Raw genomic sequence first — 27,102 nt, forward strand, 5'->3', positions numbered from 1 at the left:
ATGCTTTATCTCAGTTTCCGTACCAGATAGCACGATCTTCGGACCACACTTTGCATAGCATTAATCGAGTTCAAATGGCACTTAATCACATGTACCATTTCCACTCCAAATTTTCTTATTCTATCAATTAATTGCTGTTTGAACCTTTAGATAGAGTATGCACTTAAAACAAGATCTGTGAATTTTAAATGGATGGAAGTATATCTAAATTGCAAAACCTATACATTTTTAAATATTCATAGAAGATTTTAACAATTATTTGGCTAACATTTGTTGCTGCATTTCACACTCTTGTGGCATTAATTTTCTATCATCCCTTATAAATCTCACCCACCCACCCACTGTGACAATACCAAATGGTGTTACCAAGTGATATCTTAATTAAATTAGACATTTTTCACTGAGTTCTATGAATTCCTAATGTAGGAATATAGCATTACTTATGCAAAATACCAGCTTGATGGGAAGTCCGGGATAAACAGAGAGTGCCTGCCATTAGTTAGGTTAGCTTCTCTCTTCTGCTGCACTGGTTGAGCAGGGTAGTAGTTTTTAATGTGAAAAGGACTTGAGGTGTCACATTTGCTGTCTTACAGTATTTGGAGGGCTGCCTTGTGGGCAGGAAAGTTGCGTAGCCCTCCACATCTGGAGGCATGGGACCAATGGATAGAACTCAGCAGAGAGGAGGATTTCAGTTAACGAAGGGCTACCGAACAGGCATGCAGACACTTTTAGAGGAAGACGAGGAGGAACTGAAGGACTCTTCCAGTTTTTCTCAGCTCTGTGTGGCCCTCTGTTACAAATGACTCTGTGGGGGTGAGGGTGAACGAAGCTTTGGAATACTCACACTGAGGAATGGAAGAAGACATCTCTGTGGTTGAGTAAAGGGATTGCCAAGCAGCACGACCAGGCGAATACCTGATTGTTGGACTACCATGTTTTGTATACAGATTGAACTGGATGATTGCAAAGATGTTTTCCAACTTTGCAAAACTGAGATAGCAGGTTCTGGACTCCATAATGGAGACGTCCTGCATCTTCATTTCTTTTTGTTTTTATAATTATGAAATAGTTTAAACCTATAAAGTATATCCAAATTTAATAGGTGTTACTCTTTTGCCATATTTGCTTCATCTCTCTCTCTTTCTCTTTTTTTAATATTATCGATACAGCTAAATGCCTCCACCACCATTCCATTATTTTCCTTCCTCCTTTCTCTGAGATTGCTAATGCATTCTTCAGGAACTCTTTGTCTGTCTGTTCTGTGGTATTTTATTTTTACTGTCTGAGTTTTTCACAACCATGGAAATTCTTGGTAATTGTTTTAACATATAATATTAGTGAAACAAACAGAAATAGAAAGTTTGAGAGTATTGCTAGGATTTATGTTGTTAAACTTAAGCTCTAGTAACTAATTACCATATACATATGTTTTTGTCCTGTGTTGTGCTAGCCTACATCAACTCATAAATTGCAAAGTTTACTTTGATTAAAAACACTGATTTTAATACCAAGAATGACAAAAGTAATATCTTATCATAGACAAACCCAGAAGGAACTAGAAGACGATAATCACAATACGTCCATTCAAACAATTGGCTAATTCAGTTCTTTCATTCATGTAGTTGCTAAATGTTTAAAGGGCACACACGGTGCCAGCCAGTGTCCTTGGCTTCAGGGATACCAGGCAGCCAACAGCACAAGCAAAAAATCCCTGTTTTCCTGAATGTACATTTGTGGGGAGATGGACAAACAAATGGACACATGTCAGATGGAGAAGAAATATCTTCTATGGAGAAACATAAAGCAAAGTAGGTAAAAAAGAAGCCTGGGTTGCGGGACAGATAATGCTGCTTCACTATCAGTGAAGGCCTCTCTTATAGGGTGTTATGTGAGCAGGAGCCTAAAAGAAATGAGAGACAAGCTGTAGATCTCAAGGAGAAAGCATTCTAAGAACCAGTACATGCATAAGCCTTGAGGTGGGAGTGTGCCCAATGCAGGGTCGGCTGGGAGGCTGTGTGGACGGGGTGGTGTGAGGATGGGACAAGCAGTAGATGTAATGAGCGCTCACGTCTACTCATCCAAAAAATCCTGTGGTAGAGCTAAAGTAAACTCTGCTTTTATAGGTGATAAAATTAAGATCCAAATAGGGTGACTCACTCAAAGTCACACTTGCTACTTGGTGCCAGGGGCAGCCACGACTGGCATGTCTCCCAGGTACCAGGGCATAGTACTTTGCAGTTACTACAATATTATTATTGGATGTGCTGGTTTGTCCTGAAGAACATGGTCTAGTCTTACCTTTCTAACTGATTCTGTGGCCACATTGCATGAAATCCCTGGACATCAGGTCCCTTGCCTGTAAAATGGGGGAACTAATATCCAGGGTTGTTGTAAGAATCCAGCAGGATAAGGTTGACTGTGGCTTTTGAGCTGTAACGTCCTCTACATACAATGTGCTGCTACAGCTGATTGCACCCGTGGCCTGGGTTCCTAAATGGAAAACCTAAATTTTGCAAGCTGACCTTACTCAAGGCTAAGCTTGTGTACCAATGTGTAGCATTTTTGATTCTATAGATGTCTCATACACTAATTTTTCAAGAATCATAGAGGTTAATGCAGATTCTAATAAATTTAGAGATCCTTCAGTGACTTTGCCTCTTCTTTCCTGCTTGTCCTTAAAGACAACACAGAAAAGTAAATATGGTTTGATGTATTTAGTTGGCACAAATTCTACTACTGTGTCTTTTACCTATTTCTACTTTAAGTTTATTTTCCTTTATAATTTCTTGTTTCCTTTTGTGTTCTGCCAAATCCCATTAATTTGTCCTTGGTCTGTGTAATCTAGAGTTTAGCCACTGTAAGGTGATGGAGTTTGCTTGAAGTGAAACCTGACTGCAGAGAGTAACCAGCACCTCTCTGCAAATGCTGCAGCCTCAGCCCAGCCTCTGATGCCTTTTTTTCCAATATTTTTATTGTAAACAACAAACATATAAACATTCTTGACATGGTTACAATCAATGGCTCACAGTATCATCACATAGTTGTGTATTCATCACCATGATCATTGTTTTGAACATTTGCATCTCTCCAGCAAAAGAAAAAAAAAGAGAAAACTCATACATGCCATACCCCTTACCACTCCCTCTCATTGAGCACTAGTATTTCAATTTACTCAATTTATTTTCACCTTTGTTCACCCTATTGTTTATGTCTTATCCATATTTTTTACTCATCTGTCCATAATGTAGATAGAAGGATCAGACACAAGGTTTTCACAGTCACATTGCAAAAGCTATATCATTATACAAGCATCTTCAAGAAACATAGCTACTGGAGCACAGCTCTACAGTTTCAGGTATTTCCCTGTAGCCACTCAAATGCACCATAAACTTAAAAGGGGATATCTATATAATGTGTAAGAATAACCTCCAGGATAACCTCTCGACTCTGTTTGAAATCTCTCAGCCACTGACCCTTTATTTTGTCTTATTTCTGTCTTCCTCCTTTCGGTTGAGAAGTTTTTCTCAACCCCTTGATGCTGAGTCCCAGCTCATTCTAGGATTTCTGTCCCACATTTCAAATTTACACCCCTGGGAGTCATGTCCCACGTAGAGCGTGGAGGGCAGTGAGTTTGCTTGCCGTGTCTAGCCTCTGGCTTCTTGAGGCCTATTGGCTACTCTGGTCATCCTGGCACAACCTGAACCTTATGAGGAATTGGGAGTTTGCAAATTTCAGGTCTGTTTTGTTCTGAGTAATTGGTTTCTGGTTAGGGCCATTTATAGAGACACAGCTTTTCAGGCAGAAGGGAAAACAAGCATAAAAAAGTTGATGCAATTGAGGGACAGAAGAGGGCCAGTGTGGCTGAAGCTCAGTGGGAATGGAGAGGACATGATATTGAGAAAGTAGGTGGGTGCAAATCCTGTATTCTTGTTCGTGATATGGAGCTTAGATTTTTTCATATGGGCAGTAGGGCATGTAGGACAGTTTTTAAGCAAGGGCATGACATTGTATATTTTACATTCTGGCTGCCATGGAGACAAAGGGATTGCAGTGGGTCAAAGTGGAGTTAAGTACACTACTTAGGAGACCCTTGCAGGCATGTAGGTGAGCTATAATTGTGGTTTGGGCCAAGAAGAAGCCACAGAAGTGGGGAGAAGTGCTGGTTTCAGAATATATTTTGAGGTGGTACTAACAGGTCTTGCTAATGCTCTGAGTTGGGTGAGATGATGAGGGAAAGAATGGAAGCAAGGAAAATTCATAGGTTTTTGGTGCAATCAACTGAGTGAATTAGTGATACCGTTTACTGAAAGGTGAAAAGGCTTAAGAAGATACAGACTAGGAATGAATAGTAGAAAGAGCAGGTGGCAAGTCAGTTATGCTGTTTGACAGCTTTAAGTTCTGAGAGGCCTTTAAAGACATCAGAGTATAGTTTGGTAGAGGTTTGGAATCGAGCTCTGCAGTAAGATGTGAGTTGGAGATACAAACTTGGGATTCCTTAGCATTGAAGTGGTGTTTAAAATAATGCATTGAATATTTGAGATCACTGAACCAAAATAGGGAACTTGGGATGCTCCAACATTTAGAGATCTAATAGAGGAAGAGGAGCCAGAAAACAGAGCAGGGAGCATACACCTAAGGAGACAAAAAACCTGGATTTAATAAATTTTTTTACAAAGAGGGAATAATATCAGTATCTCTTTCATGAGCAGAATAGTATCAATATTGTTCCTTCAAACATAAGGACAATTCAAGGTGAATTGTTTTATTTTTACCTTTTAAATGATTACTAAAAAGTAATACATTCTTATTCTTTAAAAATTGAAAATAGTAAGTATAAAGATAAATCACTTAAAAGTTGAGGTTCTTTCATGACAATTCCAAATGCTAATATTTTGGTGTGTTAACATTTCAAAATGCTAACATTTTCGTGTGTTTTTTTCCCAATTTTCCACACTTTCCCCTCCAAGGCATTTCTACATAATTGAGGTTTTGTATAGATAAAGACAATTGCATATAATGCTCTTTACACTATACATTATAAGGGGAGCAATTTACCATGCTATAAGTTTTTAAAATAAAAGTTTAATGCCTATATTTATATTTTTAGACTTTTTTGTCAAATGTTTCCAAATCCATGTCTTTACTCATTGGCAAATTGGCACATTAGAAAATGAATACTGTATTTGAATAGTTCCTGATTTTTTTTTTCTTTTGTAGAAGATAGTGGAGTAGACAGCTCATCTTTTTGACCACCTATTTGCCTACCACATCAATTTACTGTATAGAAAAAAAAATTCTAACTTCTAACTTAGAAATTTGACTTAATAAGATTCCTTTTAGGGAGGGAGTCACTTGATATGGAAACTTTGAGATTCAGCACTTCACTTTACCTTTAGTTTAGAATTTACCATGAATGCTTTATTCTCAGGTTAGACTTTGCAACAAAACAAGCCTTTAAAAGATCTAAATCAAGGAACTTAAAATATAAGATGGCAGAAGAGGGGGGAAAAACCGTTGTTGAAATATACAGCACTCTGAATTTGGGATTTTCTAAGCATAGAAAGCTAAATTTATTTTCTTCACACAAAGTATAATCATCAGAGTAAATTGCGATGATGGCTATTTTTGACCTGTTGATTGAATTGCTCTGTATAAAAATCCTTAAAATGGCTCCATAAAAAAAGACTTAAATAAAATGTGCCCTACCTGATTTTCGAATTTTTATGCATTGTAGAATATCATTAATGTGTGTTTAACCCTGCATATTTTTAGCCTAAATGAACAATTTATATGCAAATTTAAAAGTAACATATAATATCATTCATTTTACAGTAGTGAGGTGTAGATTGAGAAAAATTGAGACCATTCTGATACTCTCCAAAATGAAGGGATGGAATTATCATTCATAGGATTTTAAAATATATATATGATTATTTGGGACAATGAAAATGTCTTTAATCAAGATGCATTCACCTTCTATGGAAAGGCTGTGATTAAGAGACGATAACATTTAGAGATAGCTGACGAGTGTTCTGTGTATATGTATGCATGCAGTTTCTCCTACTCAAAGTTTTTACTCTCAGATTTCCGTAACTACTTCTTATTACAATGGATAAGATGATTTCTGTGACCTATAGTTTATCTCCCATCATATCTTGGCACCTTGTTCTACAAAGATTATGTGTGCATGTGCACATATGTGAGAGAAAAAAAACTGCTTGAGCTTCAGCTACAAATAGACCCTGTGTTAAACTTAATATTGTATATGCCCGCTTCCCACCGCACCCCCATCCAGAAGGACCTTGTTTGGAAACTGACACATAAAAAGTCTTAAGTATTCATTCATTGAAGTAAATGGAAGACAACATTATTGAAACAAAGTTGATTCCAAATTGGTGAGGATTGTACAATATATAACTGGATTGAGTCAGCTAACCACATGGCTTGTCTTCCACTTTGGGCTGTATTTGCTACATAAGTCATAAGTCAATAAATTCATAGGTTCCATATTGTTTGAAAGTCAGAACAGTAGGCTTCTGGGAGGTTCTCAAGGTTTTCTTCGTTACGCTGGGGCAGGAGTGCAAAAGACCAGAATCTGAGGGTGGAGAATGCACCGAAAGATTCAGATTCAACAAACATTTATTGAAGTTCTGAGCATTCCAGGCACTTTATAACCACTTTTTTATGGTCCTCATGTAATATAACAATGCTATTATGAGCTATTACCAGCCCATTTTCTGATGGGCCGTCTGAAGCGTAGAAATATAGATATCCTGACCTAAAAGTACCATGTGTAAAGGCAGAACTGATATTTGAACTCAGGTCTCCTGACATTTTAGCTACTATGGAATCTTTGTTACAAAATTCATAGAAACTGTGACAGATTCAAATAAATCATAGAACTTTCTCCTTGGAAAGGACACTTCTATATATGGTAAACTGAGGCAAAGAAAGATTAAATGATCTCCCCAAAGCCACGTGGCTGCTAGTGACAAAGCCAAGATTTGAACTCTCTGGTTGGAATATTTCAGTGTCCTCTCTAATAACTGATATTCATATGATAACTTTCCAGTGATTGGCTATGGTCAAATAGATATGCTTTCGAAGTATAAAAAGATATTAGATCAGTTGCCCCCTGCTAACTTGGATGGGATGCTTGGCCTAACAATTTAGGTGTGAAATTGTATCTTGATGCACAATTTACTTAAAGCCCATAAAGTAATTTTGGATATATGTTTGGATTGGAGATGTGGGATTTGGCAGAAATATTTTATTTCGTAATTCTGTTGGTTCCAATGTGAGTGAGTGGCAAGGTCACTCACACAAGGAATGGTCCCTGTGCTAAGCCTCTGGCATCCTTTGCCCAAGCTCTGAAATGAGGCCTTAAGTTCTGTGACTGAATGTCACTGATCTTGTTTCAAAGGGGCCATATCAAAACCTGTCTAGGTTTGGTCACCAAACTATCCAAATGTAGCAAAGAGAACAAAAATTTGGCTTGAATGGAAGAGGGGAACAGAGTTGAAAAGACAATATTAGTATATACATGGATAGGCCCTTTTTTAAAAATTTCATTTAATCTTAGCAATTATTCTGTGTTGTAATGTCTCCATTTTTATAGATGAGTAAATTGAAATTCAGTAATGTTACATGGTTTATTCAAGTTTTTTAGTAGAGTGAATGGTGAAGCTTTGCTTTAAAACTGGAATTTTAACTTTGACATTCATATTCTTTTCACTCCTCTACATCGTATCTCTAAAGTACAAATAACGAAACAGCATTCTTAGTTTGCAGATTTTTTTTTTTGACAGTGGAGAGATCTCACGTCGGATATTCTGCTGTCCTGTCTGAACTTTTAGGCATATTAAAATTAGGAGTTTCATTTATGTACCAATTGACACTCATGCCACAAATACTTATAGAAAACCCTCTTTGCTTAAGAGGCTGTGCTAGACACTACAAAATATCAAGATGGATACTCCACCCTTAAGTAGTATACAGTGTAAGATAGAGAAAATATATAGTTAAGTATCAAATAAAACAATAATAAGTGATTTGAAGACTGCTGAGGAAGTCTGACAGGTGCTTGCAGAGTGAGAGGAAGGTGGTTCTTAAATGGGAACCCAAATACCTAAGCATGCCTTCATTACCTTGATTATCAGACAGGTTGTCCAGTTTATGTTCAGCATTAATTCAATAGTATGACAAAAACAGTAAAGAATTAAATCAAATGCAAAGACTAGAAATACCAGCTAAAACAGATCAGAAATTTTATTGGAAGCCCACAGGCTCATGTGGTACTTCAGAGTAATTCAATACCGGAGTCTTGGTTAGTAAAGGATTTTTTAAAACTCTGATAAAATAGATCCAAACTGGGGTGAGCAGCAGTGTCCCAGTGGCAGAGTTCTCGCCTGCCATGCCAGAGACCCGGGTTTGGTTCCTGGTGCCTTCCCATGTAAAGAAAAAAAATTAATAAAATAGATACAAGCTGCTTGCTTGTGAGCTGCTTTTCAATATGGTCATTACTTATCTTTCATAGATGTACCAAAGTTTAAATTAAATGCAAAATCTTATTCAAAGATAAATATATTGCAAAATGTATTACACAACTTAGTATGATCTTTGGTGAAATTTTAGGATGAATCTCCTGGTTGAATGTAGAGATTTAACTCAAGTACACAGCCACACTTGGAATTTATACAAGACGCCCATGGAATTATCTACAAACAGAAAAGTTCTAAATGAAACATTATCCTTAACAGCTCTCCCATACCCAGCTCATCAACCTCCTTCTCCTTAAGTGATACAATCAGATTTTATTTCTCTATTGACTTTCTCATACTTTTCTCTCTTGTGAGGAAATTGGCCTAATTGAACTCAATCAAGATTCCTAAAACTTTAGTGATGGAGAGAAACAGATAGTGTTTATAATTCAGTACATCAATCATTAGGCTATGATATGTTAGCAAATATTTGATAATAGTCATCAGCTCTCTCCCCATTAGTCATGAAGTTATCCAAAGAATAATGACATGGCCTGGACTCTTGAGATGCTTAGGGAAGTGTAAGTATGAAGGCAGGGCCGTGGTCCTCCAGGAAAGCCATGCCCCAGTCCCCAGAACCTGTGAATGTGTGACCCTGCATGGATGGCAGAAGGGACTTTGCAGATGTGATTGTGGTTAAAGACCTTGAGATAGGAAAATTGTCCTGCATACCCAGGTAGGCCCAACTGAATCGCATTCTCTAAGAGGGAAGAACTGGCTTCAAACATCTCTATGTTTGAAGGCTCCATGAGTCAAGAAATAACGGTGACTTCTTAAAACTGGAAAAGGCAAGGAAGCAGATTCTTTGGCAGCCCTGCCAATACTTCACTTTCAGTCCAGTGAGACATGTCAGACTTTTAACCTACAGAACTATAAGATAATGCATTCGTGTTGTTTTCAGACATGAAGCTTGTAATTTATTACGGAAGTAATAGAAAATTAATGCAGCATGTTTAAAAGTTAACTAGCTTATTACTCTTGTGAAGCTTATGTAGGTATGCCTAAGAGTTACTTCTGGAGGACCTTTTTTGTTGCCCAGATATGGCCTCACTCTCTCTAAGCCCAACTCTGCAAGTGAGATCATTGCCCTTCCCCTTACGTGGGACATGGCATCCAGGGGTGATACCCGGGCGGCATGGGAGATGACTCCCAGGGATGAATCCGGCCCTGATACAGTGGGATCAACAATTCCATCCTGACCAACAGGGGGGAAAGAAGTGTAACTAAGAAAGTATCAGTGAGTTCAAATAGAATCGAGAGGCTACGCTGGAGGTCACTCTTACACAAGCTTCAGTTAGGCATTGCTACCTATCATAACTTGCCAACCCCCAACCAAAGCCATTCCTGCCCACCCTAAAGAACACCTCAGGCATTACATAAGTTTCTGCAAATGTTCAATGCACTACTGTAACTTTCCAGAAACCTACAACCTCCAGATGGGTCCCTGGACCAGAGAAGTCCTGAAATGCAGAGGGGCCAGCCTCTCCAGGACATCAACTAGTTCCATTCCCCCATCCCATATTATTTCTTTGCTTTGTATATATATTACCCAATTTTAAAAGTTAAAAAAAAAAGTTAATTAGCCTAGTGAATGGTACAGAGTAGAGGTATTTCTAGAAGCTAGAGATTTCAACAGGCCGGTATTACCTGGAAAGAAATCCCAAGGGATGTAGAAATTTAGCCAGGCCTCTAAGAATGAGCAGAAATACAAAAAAGGGAGAACACTGGGATATTCAGGATATAAAGAGAGAAATCAGGGATGAATAATGCTTTTTTAGGGAATATGAACTAAGTCAGTCTAGCAAAACACAAGATCTTCTATATGATAGCATTCATAGGTAAGAAATGAAAGATACTTTCAAGCTAGATTTAAGATGTGGGCCCACTAAGGCTTGAAGCCTGAAATTTGTATCATAGAATTCTGGTTTTCAAACTGCATTCCTTCGGGGCTTGGAGATGCATCAGGGAGAAACTTAACAGGCAGAATTCCGGATCCCCCTGTACCCTTTCCCTCCTACTAGAGCAGCTCTGTTCTTACCTGTTTTATGTATAGAAAATGTTAAGATTTTATTTGAAAAAGAATGCTACTGCTTTGAAACAATAAGGAGCGAAAGAAAACCAGAGGGAACAGCTGCAGTAGTTGCTACTCTATAGCCAGTGTAACTGCTTCTTTCTTGCTTCCTGCTTATCTCTTTATACTTTCAATTATAAATTTAGACATTTTATTTATGTTGAAATTACTTTTGCAATCACTCATGTAATCTGTTTCGATATTCTTATCAGAAAAGAAAAAAGATGCCACCTAAAGATAAAACCTGTTGTTTTGATACTGTATGTTCCACAGCAGTGTATTTTTCTTCATACGTACAACATATAAAAGGGGTTGTGCATTTTAATACCTAGTCTTCTCTTTTGCAAAGACTTTATCTTTTCCATGTCTGTGGAAAATGTTACTGCGAAGTGTTTATATAGTTCATGTATAGTGTCCTAACATAAAAATATACCCACAATCAATCCTCTGTAGAAGGATATTTACATATGTTTTTCTAGTTTTTGCCTGGAAGAAACTATTTTACAATGAATGTTCCTACAACTAGATGACTGCACTCGTACTTTCATTACAAAACCTATGTATCTCTTATATATCTCTTACCTACAAACAGAGTTTCATTTGTTTTTCAATGCACAGATATCATAAATTATTTATACATACAAAATTCCTTGTAATAAGAAAAACGCTTTCAATTTTGTTTATTACCTTTTTACTGAGGTGTGATGTACTTTCAGTAAAATGCACACGTCCTAAGTGGTCAGCTTGAGCATGTTCTGTATGTATAAACACCCGTTTGAAAGCCACCCAAGATGAGAAATAGATTTTTCGATCATTCCAGAGAGCTTCCTTTTCCCCCTCTTTGGTCAACATCCCTCATCCTCAAAAGAACCCACTGTTCTGACTCTTAACCACCATGGGTTGATTTTGCCTAGTCTGCAACTTCATGTGAATATAGTGTGCATTGACTCTTCCAGGTCTCCTTTCTTTCACGCAGTATTTTTTTTCTTTGAGATTCATCCATGCTGTTGCATGTGTTAGTGTACATCCACTAAAATGTTAGTGTACTTTTACACTTTTGATTGCTGAGAAGTGTTTTGTTGTATGGATGTGTCATAATTTATTTATCCATTCTCCTGTGATGTACATTTGGGTTGTTTTCCATTTCTTTGCTATAAATAAAGTTGCGTTGTACATTCTGATATATGTCTTTGTAGATGTATGTAGAGTGAAAATCCTGGGTCGTAGGGATATTTTATCAGAAATGGCCAGCAGTCATCCAAAGTGGTTGTAACATTTTATACTCCACAGGTAATAATGAATATTCTAGTTGTTCTAAATCATAACCCATACTTGGTATTACCAGTCTTTTTTTTTTTTTTTTTTTTTAATTTTAGCTGTCCTGGTGAATTTGTAGTAGTAATTTGTTCAATTATTTTATCCTCGAAAATTGTGCATGTCTAAAGTGACCCTGAATAGCTGGATTAAGAACATTTATATATATGTATATATATATATAAAATGAGAGAAAATGTTAATATACCCTATACTTAATGCTTCTTTTTGATAGGTTTTTGTTTACTTTCTGGTTTATCTAATCTATTCAGTACAAACAAAGCATTTGTTTTTCCTCTATTCATTTAAAATAAAATTAGTAATTAGAGTCTCAGTTTTGAGCCTCAGGTTCTTAAATATAAGTTTCTTGCTTTAAAATTTAAATCTCTGAAGACTGGGAGAAAGATCAAAGGTGATGGTGGAGTTATACAGTGACGCGCAGGTGTAACGGATGAATATGATGCTGAATCACTATACTGACATTCCTTTTAGCCTCCAGGGCCTTAGAGCAGCTAGAAATAAAATCCTAAAATTGTGGAATTGTAACCCATACCAGACTCTGAAAATCTGTTCTACAGCTAATTGCTGTGATGTACTTTGAAATTGATTGCTTTTATGTTATATATGTTATTTAAAGAGCAGGGGGAGTATAATGGAGCAGACAGGATTTAACAAATGAGCATGGCTGCTGAATCATATTAATATCTCTGTTAGTCTCCAGTGTCTTGGAGCATCTAGAAGAAAAAATGAAAAATCGTGGAACTATAATCCATCCCAAACTGTTCTACAACTACGTGTTAAAAGGTACTTGGAAATTTATTGCTTTTTTGTATATATGTCATATTTCACATTTAAAAAAAACATTAAAAAAATATAAATTTAGGGCAGGCCAAGGTGGCTCAGCAGGCAAGAATGCTCCTGCCATGCCAGAGGACCCGGGTTCGATTCCCGGTGCCTGCCCATGTAAAAAATAAATAAATTTAGAAAGTAAAAAAAAAATTAAATCTCTTAACTCAGATCTGCCCTAGGTTAACACAATTTGTGCTGCTACAAACAAAATTACCCCTCCTTCTCCCAATGGTGCATACCTCCCAATTTTTATTTCCTTCCTTTTCCCTTTAGATTTTGCTTATCAGCATTTATTTCTGCTGTTTAGTCAGAGCAGAGCCTTTGGGAGTCCTGATTCCTTTATAGAAAAGATGAACATTGTACCTGCCTTACAGGATAGGCTGATGGCTTCAGGACTGGATGGTTATTTTTTTCAGCAACAGCATTGGGCCCTGTCATTGTCACAGACCTGATTTCCTTCTCTTTCAATCCCATGAAGACAGATGGGTCCAGAAACCTTTGACTAGCACACTGAAAAATTAAGCATGACTAAGCCACAGTACCTCAGGGGAACAATTTTGTAGAACTTTCTCTTGTCATTTAGTCCAGTTGTTTGTTGTTGAACTCTCCCAACATTTCTCTCCCAACAGAGGTCTGACTCTCTTAATTTACATCAGATGTGATGAGGAAGCCTGGAGTTTATTTTGGACTTCATGATAGATTAGAAAATAAGCGTACACAGAGTTCTTTCTTGCCTTTGGCAAGAGGTTGTAGTTTGACTCTTATGCTGCTCTCCTGTAGATCAGAGAGTTCTGTTTGAGTCAGATGTACAAAGCTTGAGTTAGTGCCACACCCAGCAGGTACTTTGATAAGGGCATTTCAGTGGTAACATTTATCCACCTTGCTTGACAAATAGCTATCAGATAGAACTAAGAAGACAGAGCTCGGGATCTGCCAGCCATAGGAAATCAAAGAAGTAAGTTCTTCTTACCAACTACAGAAATTTACCTTTTCTTTAATATAGGTCCTAAGAAGTTGGAAAAAGGAAATATATACTCTAAGAACAAAACTGGGAAGATGAGCAAAGGTTGTTTTCATTCATTTTAATCCTCCTTCAGTGTCTGTAAATTATAATCTGTAAAATATATTTTTCTGTTTACCTATTAGATCATTTGCTGTGTGGCTTTTACCAAATCACTTGACCTCTCTGTATTTCTCTTTCCTTATGAGAGCTGATACTAATGTCAGCCAAGGGCCCTCTGACTTCACACATCAGGAGGTGGACTCGTAGCCGGGTATTTAAGGGCACCACTCAGGAGCTGGACAGATGGGGTTTGGATTCTGGCTAGGTATGTGGCATGTGCACAGGCTACTCGCTTTCCTGGTGCTCTGTGTAAAATGATAATAACTATAGCACTCACCTCCTAGAACTGTAATCATGATCCATTGAGGCATGAAAGCACTTCAGATTCCTCCTGGCACAGAAGAAGTGATCTGAAAGGTTTGTTTGGTATCCTTTGGGGTTCAGTAGTACTCCCCAGTGGTGGAATTATGAGAATCACCCTCAAGGGGTATGGATTACATGCTACCCTGTATGAGTCACTGTCCAGTCACATTACATAACACAGCCTTTGTCTACATCAGTTGACCTCCGGTTTTCCAATTTGCAGCATCATAGGCATAGCTTATTTACATTCTGGGGGATAGGGAGACAGGGACTTAGAGTGACAATGAAGGAAAATTATAACAGCCAAACCAGTTAGAAAATCCAGGCCCCCTTCCCTTTTGTGGATGAACTGCCACAACAATTGTGGTCCTAAGGAATTGGCCACTGGGAAAGATGGTGCTAATTACCCACGTTGGCTTATAAATCACCTCTTAAATGGTTTCCTTGGTGACTTAAGGCATCACAGGACTGCTCCCTTTTGTTTTTCTGGGTCCACAATCCCCTATGAAAACCCTAGTCTCAGACGTGCTTTGGAATTCCGAATTTTTTGAGTTCATATATGTTAGATAGCACATGAACCAAATTTTATGTGTCACCCTTAAGTAGGGTTTAGGGTAGCATCCCTAATTAAATGCATTAATATTTTTGCAATAGAATGTATGAATATTCCCAGTAAGGTGGATAAGGAATGGCTCAAAGTTACTCTGCTTCAGTTCATGTCAGATTTTACCATTAAATAACAGATAACTTTGGGTTTCCATAGCTTTTTGGATCTTGGAAAGCAGACACCGGATTACAGGCCTGAATTACCCTCTCCAGTTCACTGTACCAGATTCTCAGAGCTCATATGGCCCCTCTGCAGAGACCTTCCACCGGGGTTCACGGCACAGACACCAGAAGCCAGACTCCCACGGGCGTTACAGTCCTGCTGTTCCTATTTCTCATCCAGCATTACAGCCTTGTGTCTCTTCCAGAAATGGAAACCCTCTCCCTCATACCCACTCACTCAGGGCCCAACTATACTTTTCCACTCAGATACATTCCAGACTTCTTAACTCCTGGTGCTTTTGTATATAGCGGGGTCCCTCTACCATTGACACTTTGTGTCCTGTTTCTCCTTGTTCTTAATCCAGCCTTTCTCTGCTGTTAATCCTAACCACTTTCCAAGTTCCCATTCCAGGAGATTCTCCTAGACCCACCTGTCAGAATGACTCTGTCTCTCCTTTGTTCAGCCTCTATACCCCATATCTTTCTTGATGGCGCCTTTCTAGTATTAGGACAACTTGAATGTGTATATCCTCTGCAGAATTACGAACCTCTAGAGCAGTGATCTTGAAACTCAGCATGCATGAAACACTGCTTGCTATAATGAAGGTTCCTGGGGTTGTCTCTTCTTTCTTCCAGGAGCTCCATTTTCAACAGCTTGAGCAGGGTGGAGGAAACTGCATCTTAACAAGCCTCTAATGTTTCAGCTGAATCCTTGAGTGTAAAAAGCCTGACAGCAGCTTCTGTGCTTGAAACAAGAAGCTGTCCCAAAACTCCAGAATCAGGACTCAAACTGAAGTGTGGCCTCAGCATCACTGTACACACAAGCTGCCTTTGATTTCCTTGTCTTCTTATTTCTTCTCCTTTATGTGACTCTTAGAAATGAACCCATAAGAGATGGCAGTGCTTATGGTATATTCTGTAGCAACAGTAGCAGGAAGTTTCTTTTTTTTTTTTTAATTTTTTTATTAATTTAAAAAAATATATTACAAGAAAGAGACACAAACATTCTTAAGATATTCTCATTCTGTTCTACATATATAATCAGTAATTCACAATATCATCACATAGTTGCATATTCATTATCATGATCATTTCTTAGAACATTTGCATCAATTTAGAAAAAGAAATAAAAAGACAACAGGAAAATGAAACGAAAACAAAAAAAAAATTATACATACCTTACCCCATACCCCTCCCTTTCACTGATCGCTAGCATTTCAAACTAAATTTATTTTAACATTTGTTCCCCTATTATTTATTTTTATTCCATATGTTCTACTCATCTGTTGACAAGGTAGATAAAAGAAGCATCAGACACAAGGTTTTCACAATCACACAGTCACATTGTGAAAGCTATATCATTATACAATCATCTTCAAGAAACATGGCTACTGGAACACAGCTCTTCATTTTCAGGCAGTTCCCTCCAGCCTCTCCATTACATCTTGACTAACAAGGTGATATCTACTTAATGCATAAGAATAACCTCCAGAATAACCTCTTGACTCTGTGTGGAATCTCTCAGTCATTGGCACTTTGTCTCATTTCACTCTTCCCCCTTTTGGTGGAGAAGGTTCTCTCAATCCTTTGATGCTGGGTCTCAGCTCATTCTAGGATCAGCAGGAGGTTTCTTGGTAGAACAAAACTTGAGTCAGTCATGCCTGCAAGAAGATCAAAGCGTGGAAAATAACCATCGCCATTGCACAGAGGCCGGTGCCAGCGGACTGACAGGTTGATAAACGTTCCTAAAGCACTTGATTGTGGACTTCAAGGTCTGAAGAAATTACCTTGTCACCTCCTCTGCCCAGGACATTCAGTTAGCAGTGTTGATGCCCATTTCATATTTAGGTTTCTGAGGTTCGAGAGAGCTAGTTGTAGCCCCTACCTCAGCCCCACCAAAGATATCCTGCATGCTTCTTTTTTTGGGGGGGGGTTCTAATATTCATGATGTTGATGAAAATAATTGATGAAGCAATACTCCGTGAGCTCAGTGTGCTGGAATTGTTTTAATCACTTTATACAAATTGTCTCATTGAGTCTGCAAGACAACCCTGCAAGGAAGTTTAATTATCATCTCATTTACCAGTGAGAACCCAGATGCCCAGGGAGGTTAGGTAACGTGTCCATGGTAACACAGCTTAGAAGGGGAAGGACAGGGATGTCATCCCCAGTGTGCTAAAACCCCAGAGCCTGTGCTCGCTACTGCTGCTCCAGTTGCCACTTGTGAAGGTCTCAGCTCCCTGATTTATAGTTGTAATGGAAGCTCTGCTCTTCCTTTTGGAAGGATGTTCTTAAAATCGTATCTCTGAGTATGTTGTGTGTGAATGAGTGTAACCTCGATTGTGCGTGCGTGTGAACCTCTGCAAGGTAGCCGCTGACCTGTGGGCAGCTTGCCCAATGCAAGGACATCCCGACGGCAGTGCCGGGTGCTGTCGCAGCTCCTGAGAGAAGAGAAATCCAGTGCAGTGCCGCCTCCCTTTCGCTGGGCACGAATGCCAGTAAGCACAGACCTGTTGTTTGAGTCAGAGTTGAAGAATGGGAATTCTTAGATGGAATACAAGCATTTTATTTAAATTACACTTAAATCGCTTCAGATCTCTCCTTCTTCCGTAATGGGACAAATAGAAAGGCAAAAACTGCCGAACATGTGAGAGAATTCCCCGTGGCTTTTTATTAGTTGCATGGCTACAGTCAAGCAGTCATTTTAAAAATGAAATAATCTGGACAATTTTATGCTCTATACCTTGATTCTATACATCACTGTTGACATTGCAAAATACCAATATTTTGAGCAACTAGGAATTAATTAGACTGATCGCAGTGAGAAAGGCAGTTCTTGGGAAAAAATTATGTTCTTAATGCATGGGATGATGCTTGGTGACTGAAATGAAGGAAATTAGATTGAAAAGAGAGGTATTGACTTAGCATAATTTACTTCAGAAAAAAAAGTCATTTTAGAGGTCAGAAATAATACATGAGAGGAAGAGAAAAGAGACAGGCTTGAGGCACACATAAAGCCACTGGGATATGACATGAGTATAAAAAGAGAAGAAATAAAGAGACGAGTTAGAATGGAAAACATTTTTTAAATAAAGTCTCAAGGAAATTATACAAGCAGGCAGCCGCATTCCCCGTTGGCATTTCATCTGCTTGGCAGCTCCTGCCTTGTAGCACCATGCAAGAGCTCCTTGGGGGCTGGAGAGAGAAGGGTTTATGCACCTCTCCCATTTACCCACAGGCAGAGTTGTGTGAGCACAGAGTCAAGTTGTGAGGCGAGTGTGAATACCCCATAAAGCATATATACAAAGCAAACTCTCATACTAGGAACAGAGCCGGAAGACAGCACAGTGTGCTCTGTGGCTTCAGTGATAGGGAATCTGTTTAAGGCTCCTCTCACCAGCATTGTTCCCTGTTCCTGGAGACATGCCTGTCCTGGTTCTCGTTAAGTTACAGGACTCTCTCTCTGGTCCTCCACCTCTTCTGCCCTGCTCTGGTTGCCTGCTAAATATTTCCACCTGCCCTGAAAATAGGCACACAGCATGGCACTTCCCGGCCCCCTCCCTTGAAATGTGCTTTACAGTTAACTCTATCCCCCTGTACAACTTTCCCCAAGCTAGACCCTTAGCATTGCACTTGATCTTCCAATTCTTTCACCTTTTACGTTCCAGTCAGTTACCGAGTTCTGGTCATTTTACCTTCAGTTTGTTTCAGGCCTGCGTCTTCTCTCTTATGAAACACTGAGTTACTTCCCATACTGGGCTTTGGCATGTCAGTCCTTTTCCATTCAGGAAATCCTCCCCTCTACCAGAACGTTTTTTTCCCTAAGCTGCAAATCAAACTGTAGGAGTCCTGCTTAATTTTCTAAAACTAAGTCCAAATTCCCCAACATGACTTAATCTAATCCCGTACTCTTTTGCCAAAGAGCCTATGTCACATACAATTTTCTTTTCCCTGATGATTTCCCTGGTATGCTTATTTCCATGATCATTGTTCTAGTTTGCTAGCTGCTGGAATGCAATATACCAGGAATGGAATGGCTTTTAAAAGGGAGAATTTAATGAGTTGCAAGTTTACAGATCTAAGGCCAAGAAAATGTCCCAATTAAAACAAGTCTATAGAAATGTCCAATCAAAGGCATCCAGGGAAAGATACCTTGGTTCAAGAAGGCCGATGAAGTTCGGGGTTTCTCTGTCAAGTCAGAAGGCACATGGCGAACACAGTCACAGTTTCTCTCTCGGCTGGAAGGGCACATGGCAAGCAAGGCATCATCTGCTAACTTTCTCTCCTGGCTTCCTGTTTCATGAAGCTCCCCGGGAGGCATTTTCTTTCTTCATCTCCAAAGGTCGCTGGCTGGTAGACTCTCTGCTTCATGGTGCTGCAGCATTCTCTGCTCTCTCTGAATCTCTCATTCTCCAAAATGTTTTCTCTTTTATAGGACTTCAGAAACTAATCAAGACCCACTCAAATGGGTGGAGACATGTCATCCCCTAATCCAGTTTAACAACCATTCTTAACTAAATCACATCAACCAGGGAGATGATCTCATTACAGTTTCGAACATACAGTATTGAATAGAGATTATTCTACCTTTATGAACTGGGATTTATATTAAAACATGGCTTTTCTTAGGGGGCATACTTCCTTTCAAACCATCACAATCATTGACCTTGATTTTCATTCTTATTTATATTTTATCCTTATTTAATTATCATATGCTACTTTTCTAAAATGCCTCTTGCCCAAAAGAGAAATACCTGGACTGGAGTTCAAACTCAGATTTATTTTACCATAAAGTTAGCAGTTCCATATATGTCCTGATATTTGTGAACTTAAACTTGAGTGTTATTAAGGAAGTCTAATCTACACTGTGGAATTACTGGAAAATGTTAATGAAGGAATAAAATATATTTTCTACCTATTTGAAGACAGGAGAATGAAGTAACTGTTCAGTATCCCTTTAGATCCCATTGCTGTTCATTATATTCTACATTGGGGATTACTCACAAGATTTTAGTGAGGAAAGCATACTGGAACATCTCAGATCTCTCATCAGTGCCCTGCATCTTGCACAATTAGGTTTTGTTTGTTTAATTAGCTGTTACCTGACACTCTTAATGCTTGGTAGTTCCTGACCTAGCAAGGCAGCATTGCCTGGTAGGTAAAAAACCTGGACTCTGAAGCCAGGTGACATCTATTCTCATCTGTTCTTCCATTTATCAGCTGTGTGACTTTGGACAAATTCCTTAACCTCTCTGAACCTTTGTACCCCCTTCTGTAACTGAATTTAGAAGTCGGCAAGTTCTTTAAGTTTGTTTATAATGAAGATGACCTGGCACATAGTAAGCACTCTCAGTTCTTCATGTGGCTACTGCTGTTTTTGTTGTTAGAGGCATACTCTGTGTATTGAAGCATGCCAGTTTCCCTTTGCTGTTTGTTAATATGTCTATCATTGGATCAAAATGTTTGGATCTGCAGCACCTTTGAACATCAGAGCCTCGGGGGTCCACCACCCGCGGAAGGACAGTGGGCATATTGTCTTGCATCATAACCGGGATGGGTGAGAGCATAAATGCTTCCCTGGCAGCATGCCTGATGAAAGGGCTTTCCTATTGCGTGAAGTCTCCCTGAAGAACTCGTCAGAGCAGTAGAATATGGAAAACAGGCTCCTTCTGCTCTCTGTTCAGAACTGTGGGAGTTCTAGTTACAATAATTGATAGTAGAGAATGGCATGGAGTTTCATTATTAGTATTCCATTCTAGTTTGCTAGCTGCCAGAACGCAGTATACCAGAAACAGAATGGCTTTTAAAAAGGGGAATTTAATAAGTTGCTAGTTTACAGTTCTAAGGCTGAGAAAATGTCCCAATTACAACAAGTCTATAGAAATGTCCAATCAAAGGCATCCAGGGAAAGATACTTTGGTTCAACAAGGCTGATGAAGTTCAGGTTTTCTCTTTCAAGTGAGAAGGCACATGGTGAACACAGTCAGGGTTCCTCTCTCATCTGGAAGGGCACATGGTGAACACAGTCAGGGTTCCTCTCTCATCTGGAAGGACACATGGCAAACACGGTGTCATCTGCTAGTTTTTTCCCCTGGCTTCCTTTTAAAAAGGGGAATTTAATAAGTTTCTAATTTATAGTTCTAAGGCCGAGAAAATGTCCCAATTAAAACAAGTCTATAGATATGTCCAATCAAAGGCATCCAGGGAAAGATACTTTGGTTCAAGAAGGCCGATGAAGTTCAGAGTTTCTCTCTCAAGTGAGAAGACACATAGCGAACAGAGTCATGGTTTCTCTCTCAGCTGGAAAGGCAGATGGCGAGCATGGCGTCATCTGCTAGCTTTCTCTCCTGGCTTCCTGTTTCATGAAGCTCCCCGGGAGACGTTTTCCTTCTTCATCTCCAAAGTGCTGGCTGATGGACTCTCTGCTTCATGGTGCTGCAGCATTCTCTGCTCTCTCTGAATTTCTTATTCTCCAAAATGTTTCCTCTCTTATAGGACTCCAGAAACCCATCAAGACCCACCCAAATGGTGGAGACATGTCGTCACCTAAACCAGTTTAACAACCACTCTTGACGAAATCACATCATCCAGGGAGATGATCTGATTACAGTTTCAAACATACAGTATTGAATAGGGATTATTCTATCTTTATGAAATGGGATTTTGATTAAAACATGGCTTTTCTAGGGGGCATATATGATTTCAAACCAGCACATATACCTACCCCTAATCCAGTCCACCTGACCCTTTCGCATTTCTCCCAGTCCCTCTGCCTGGGTGACATCTTGGCCATGTGCCACATCTTTTACATTCTCCCTGTGGCCAGCTGCAGCTCAGCAGCCCTCTGGCCTGGAGGCCAAGTGGAGCCCATGTGCAAGCGGAGCAACCCAGAGGATTACAGCTTGCAGTGCTGCCAGTTTGATGCCTAGGGCACAAGTACCCCTGTGCAGATACCTACTGCGGCAGCCTGCTCCAAATGCTCACAGAAGACCACATGGAGATTAGGGGCCTGGCCCTTTGCAGGCTCCTCTGAAAAGAAAGAGGCAGTTGATTCAAGGGTGTGAAGGATTGCTGTCTGAGCATGTAGACTTTGGAGCCCCATGTTTTCTTCGCTCTTAGAGTCATTTTCCCATTAGATGAGGATAGAAAACATCTGGCTCATTTTCTAAGTCCTCTAGCAACCTCTGAAATTTCTTAAAGCAAAATAAATAGAGAAATGATGAAAGTAGAATTAAAAAATCAATACTACCTCCTAAAGTCAGGATTTGAACCTAGAATTTTTTTTGCTTTCTCCTCCCTCGCTGATTTCCTTCCTTCCCTTTCTTTCTATTTACCCAGTTCTTTCCTTTTTTTTTTTTTTTAATTAACTTACTTACACAGTAAGTACTTATTGGCTGCAGTGTTTTAGGCACTGGGAATGCAAAGAAGAGCAAAACACATACTATTCCATCAAACATAATGGTCATTTGCATGTCAGGCATGCACGTGTAGGGTGTATATTGTCAAATAATTTAGAAATATATTATTGTACATTGAGATAAGTGCCAAGAAAAAAAAGTACCATGCATATTTATAAAGGGTCGGGTCTGGGAGTTGTGCAAAGGGTTTCCAGTGTATGTGGCTCCTGAACTGCCCTCTGAAGGATTGATAGAGTTAACTAAGAAGTGAAGGGGCAGGAAAACCATTCTCAAAGGAGAACACTTCATGCTCAAAGATCCTGAGATAAAAGAAGCATTACGTGTACAAGACATTAGACATTTTAAGATGAAAATATTAGAACAGAAGAAACTATTCTATTAGGACTATCTTTTAATTTGGTGATGAGACTTTATATCTATTGAACAAATCAAAGTTTTACCTAAATATTTTTCCACGTGACTTTTTCTAAATTATTGGGCCCTAACCGTGGGGCTGCACAGTGTTGTATGATAAGAATATTGATTTTCCTCTATTTAGTTAGATAAGATAAATTACAGTATTTGTAAAGATTCTAACTAAACTATCTAGGTGGTCTCCTGACATTTTCTATTCTTTAAAGGATGGGGGAAAATGAATTAATAGTGATGTTTCAGTGTGGAATAAGAATGTGTTCTTTTACTTATAACTGAATAATATTTTCTTTGTCTTTTAGCATACATACTAAAATTTCATGGTATAAACAATATATTCAAGGTGCAGCTAACCTATGTTTATCCTTCAGAGGGAGCAGCACTGAGGAGAGATTAGCTTAAACTCCTCATTGATTTCCCAGTCATTTTTATAAATTTGGCACTTTTTTGCTTGAAATGAAAATAGCCATAAGCCTGTTAGAAGGACTCTATGATTGGTAGATGCTGTATCTTTTCCTTTCTTGTATTTAGTTAGGCTTAGTATTAACACCTCCAGTTAGCATACTGATCAAAGGTGTCTGTGCACAGAAATATTGTGAGTAAGGAAACTCCTGGAGAACAAGGGCATAACTGAGCAATAGGAAAACATGAGATACAAGAAACAGGAATTCAATACAGAAGAGGATCAAAAAGAAGTCCTGAGATGAGGATGAAAATAGAACCTAGGTTGACAGGAGAACACCAAACATGAACACCTTGCCTGCCTGGAAACACTGTAATTCTACCTTCATACTTGATTGATAGTTTGGCTGGGTATCAAATTCTAGATTGGAATAATTTTCCTTTGAAATTTTTAGGGTATTGCTCCAATGCATTCTAGCTTCTAAGATTGCTATTGAGAAGTCCAAAAGCATTCTAATTCCTGATCTTTGGTATATTGCATTTTTTTATCTCCACTCTGAAAAATTTGTAAAGTCTTCTTTAATAACCAGTGTTCTGATAATTCATCGTGAAGTATATAGATGTGGTCTCTTCTCATCTATTGTACGAGAACTCAGTCGACCTCTTCAGTGTTGACATTCATTTTTTTAAGATTTTCTTGAATTGTTTCATGCATGATGCCCCTTTACCTCAAGTCCTCACTTGCTCTCTTTTTTTTTTCTTTCTGAAACTGTTATTCAGATGCTGACAGTCTTGTGAGGAATATGGGACATTCTCTCACATCTATTCCAGCTTCCTTCTGGTTTACCTTTGGGTACTGCAGAGGTTGGAAAGCTAAATATTGCATTTCCGGACTCTCTTTTGCAACAGTTTTCTGGATGTGGCTTGAATTGAGCTGCACTTCTTCCCATTTCGCTGGCAAGCTTATCACGGAAGCTTTTTACCCTGGGACAGTATTAACAGGCATCGGAGTTTTGAGTCCTTAGTTCTCTGAGGGTCAAGAAGCAGGTCAATGCCATCCAACTACAATAACTATGTCTCCCTGATTTCGACAGCATGCTTCAGAAGTTAACATTGATAGTGGAAGTTTGCCACTTTAGAAGACAATTTTCAGATTTTAGAAGAGGAAGCAGCTCCTTTCATGGCTTAGTTCTTTGGTATACTTTGGGAGTTTACTTGAAAGCTTAATTCCAAGTCTCTTTCTTTAGCCCTTCCAGTGTTTCTGTTATGCATTTAAATGTATTAAATTTCTGCTATACCTTACTACTATGGATTCTGTTCTCTGCAAAGGACCCTGATAAGTAGAACTCTTCTGGATTTGTCCTCTAATTTCTTTTTACTTTTTTCTATCTTGCAATTATATTTTTGAGAGATCTCCTTAACTTTGGTTTCTAACTCTTTGAGTAATTGACTTTTTTTTTCAATTTCATATATATATATATATATATATATATATGAGCACAAATAATATCTAACCATGCTTTTTGTTCTCTGTTTCATCTTATATCATCCTGTTCTTGTTTTATAACTAGACCATTGTCTGTTATCTTTCTGAGAATACTAATGATGTATTTCTTTTTGTTTTCTTCTCCCTGCATAGTTCCTTTTCTCCAAGTATCTTTTTACTTTCTGGTTTGTTTGCTTGTTTTTCTCCTTTTAGTCCCTAACTTTTAACTTTCATGTTAGAAACTTGGATCAGTGAACTGATCATTGGTTGTCCTCTCATATTTGAGTAGGGTCTGAAAAGCCAGTTAGAAGCTGTAATGTGTACCTGGGCCTTACCATCTGTGGACTTCATCAAAGGTGGTCTGACTACGCTATTTCATCTGAGAAACCATTTTCTCATGTAAGCATTTTTATAACATCTTCCTGGCCAGATTAGATTCCCCAGAGAAGGACTTTCTAATCTTCTGCTTATGGCATATTGGCTGGCTGCCTACATACGGGCAGCTGAATAAGAAAAGAGAAATAGAGGTATAAGCATTAGTGTGTGACTGTTCTCTTGGAGGAAAAAAAAAAGTATATGTTTTCAGTACAATGTCCCAACCTAAATTGTGTTTGGTATGCAGTGAGTGTTGGGGAAGTGAGGCACCCAACTATGAAATGGAGAAGGGGAACCAGGAATTTAAATGCTTCTTTAACAGACATTCAACCATTACATCTGTTTGAGCTCCGCCTTCATCTCTATTTTTATTTGGTATCTTAAAATCTTTAGCTTCGGGGAGGTTCTCAGGTATAAATTGGGTTACTTCTTAGCTTTTCTCCACTGCCAGCTTAAATGTTGCTTCTTTGGGTCTGCTTCAGTCACTATCCATCTACCTACTTGCTCCCTGGCTTCCAAAGCTTGGTGGATGTTGTGTTCTCTCCCATTTTCTTTGTCTTTGTGAGTTTGTGCCTTTAAAATAAAATCTCCCTACGGACATTTTAGTCAGAAACTGCAAGTGAGGGTGTTTGCAAACCATGATCTTCGCTGGGCATCTGCTAACTTTTTCTATGAACGATGAAGAATAGAAAGATATTGGCTTAGCGTTACATATTTTTATTTGATGTATTATTAAATTTAGTTGTGTAAATTTTAAACCATATGTTGCAGGGTACAAGGGTATATTGACTGCCATGTAACAGACCCAGGTTCGATTCCCCGTCCATGCACTGCCCCAAAAACAAACAAATAAGCAAAACAAACAAACAAAAATTCAACAAGTGGTGCTACAATAACAGGATTTTCACATGGGAAAATAATGAAATGTGACCCTGCCATACAGCATGCAAAAAAAAAATTAAACCATATATTATTAAACTTAATTGTGTGTGTGTGTATAGGTTGAAATAAAACAGATTATAGCTAAAGAAAGAAATCCTCTGTGTCCTAAAATATACACAGAATTTTGTTCCCTCATTGCTAGTAGGACTTGCTTCAAGTTGCATTATCACCAAAGATTTTGTTCTTCATGCTAATTTGAATAGGCTTAGTAGGAAGCATCTGCAGTGAACATCTCTTCCTTAAGCCCCTCAAGAAGGGAGAATGGTGGGTTTTTTGGTTTTCTTTTATTTTGTTTTATGTGTGAGGAATTTATATTTGGCATCACAACAGCATGCTTTTTGGCTTTTACTGCTGGGGAGCTATAGCAAATCAGAAATGATTTGCTTGAGTTCAGTGAAACCTTTCACATCAGCACATTTCTCACTGTTCTTCATTCCTGGTGCCTACAGCAAAGATTTAATAAGCCCTATTTGCAAAACAAAAAGAGAGGAAGGGTAATAACTCAGTGGAAAGACCCATTAATGTTTCAAACCAGTGACTGTCGAATCCAAATATAGATTTTAGGAAAGGGGACTAAGCTCGGGTGGAGAGTGGATTTCCTCTAAAACAAACCTTTTCATTTTTGCTGTAAGGAAAAAGATTAAAATTGAATCATGGAAGTGAAAAAAATTACTGTGGCAATGTGTTCTAAGTAGAATGTTTGTTTTTTGTTTGAAATTCCTTAGTTTCTAATGATAATGAATTAATAGATTCAGGATTTTACTGATTTGCAGAAAAGTTTGCAGGATGAATAGATACATGATTTATAATTTAACGAAAGGTAGACATAAAAAAATTCTGGAATGAAACAAAGCACCAAAGGGTAGACAAAGGGTATATGTAGCATAATAATTTAGAAGTTTTTCCACTGGGGCCCTGACTGTCAAGAGCTCATAAATTGTGGAAGCAAAATACCATTCCTGCCAAATGTGTTCTCATTCATGCTTTGAATCCTAACATCTCTTAGGGTGGGGCAGAAACTGGATGAAATTCTATAGTTCAAAGTTAGTTGTTTAGAAATACAGCATAAAGGATTTCATGTTTTCACTGTACATGTTTGG

At 38.5% G+C, this 27,102-nt stretch overlaps 1 protein-coding gene across 7 annotated transcripts in view; it reads left to right on the plus strand.

The window, feature by feature from the left end:
* STXBP6 (syntaxin binding protein 6) overlaps positions 1–27,102 on the plus strand; it is a 281,394-nt gene that overhangs the window by 151,942 nt on the left and 102,350 nt on the right. For 5 of the 7 annotated variants that reach the window (XM_077127054.1, XM_077127053.1, XM_077127055.1 and 2 more), the window contains exon 3: positions 12,640–12,729. The exons of the other annotated variants lie outside the window; for them this stretch is intronic. In XM_077127054.1, coding sequence (XP_076983169.1) covers positions 12,640–12,729 — 90 coding nt within the window. The remainder of the gene's footprint in view (positions 1–12,639; positions 12,730–27,102) is intronic. 7 annotated transcript variants of the gene reach the window in all.

This window comes from Tamandua tetradactyla, chromosome 14 (genome assembly GCF_023851605.1).
Source record: "Tamandua tetradactyla isolate mTamTet1 chromosome 14, mTamTet1.pri, whole genome shotgun sequence".
In the NCBI taxonomy this organism is placed as follows: domain Eukaryota; kingdom Metazoa; phylum Chordata; class Mammalia; order Pilosa; family Myrmecophagidae; genus Tamandua; species Tamandua tetradactyla.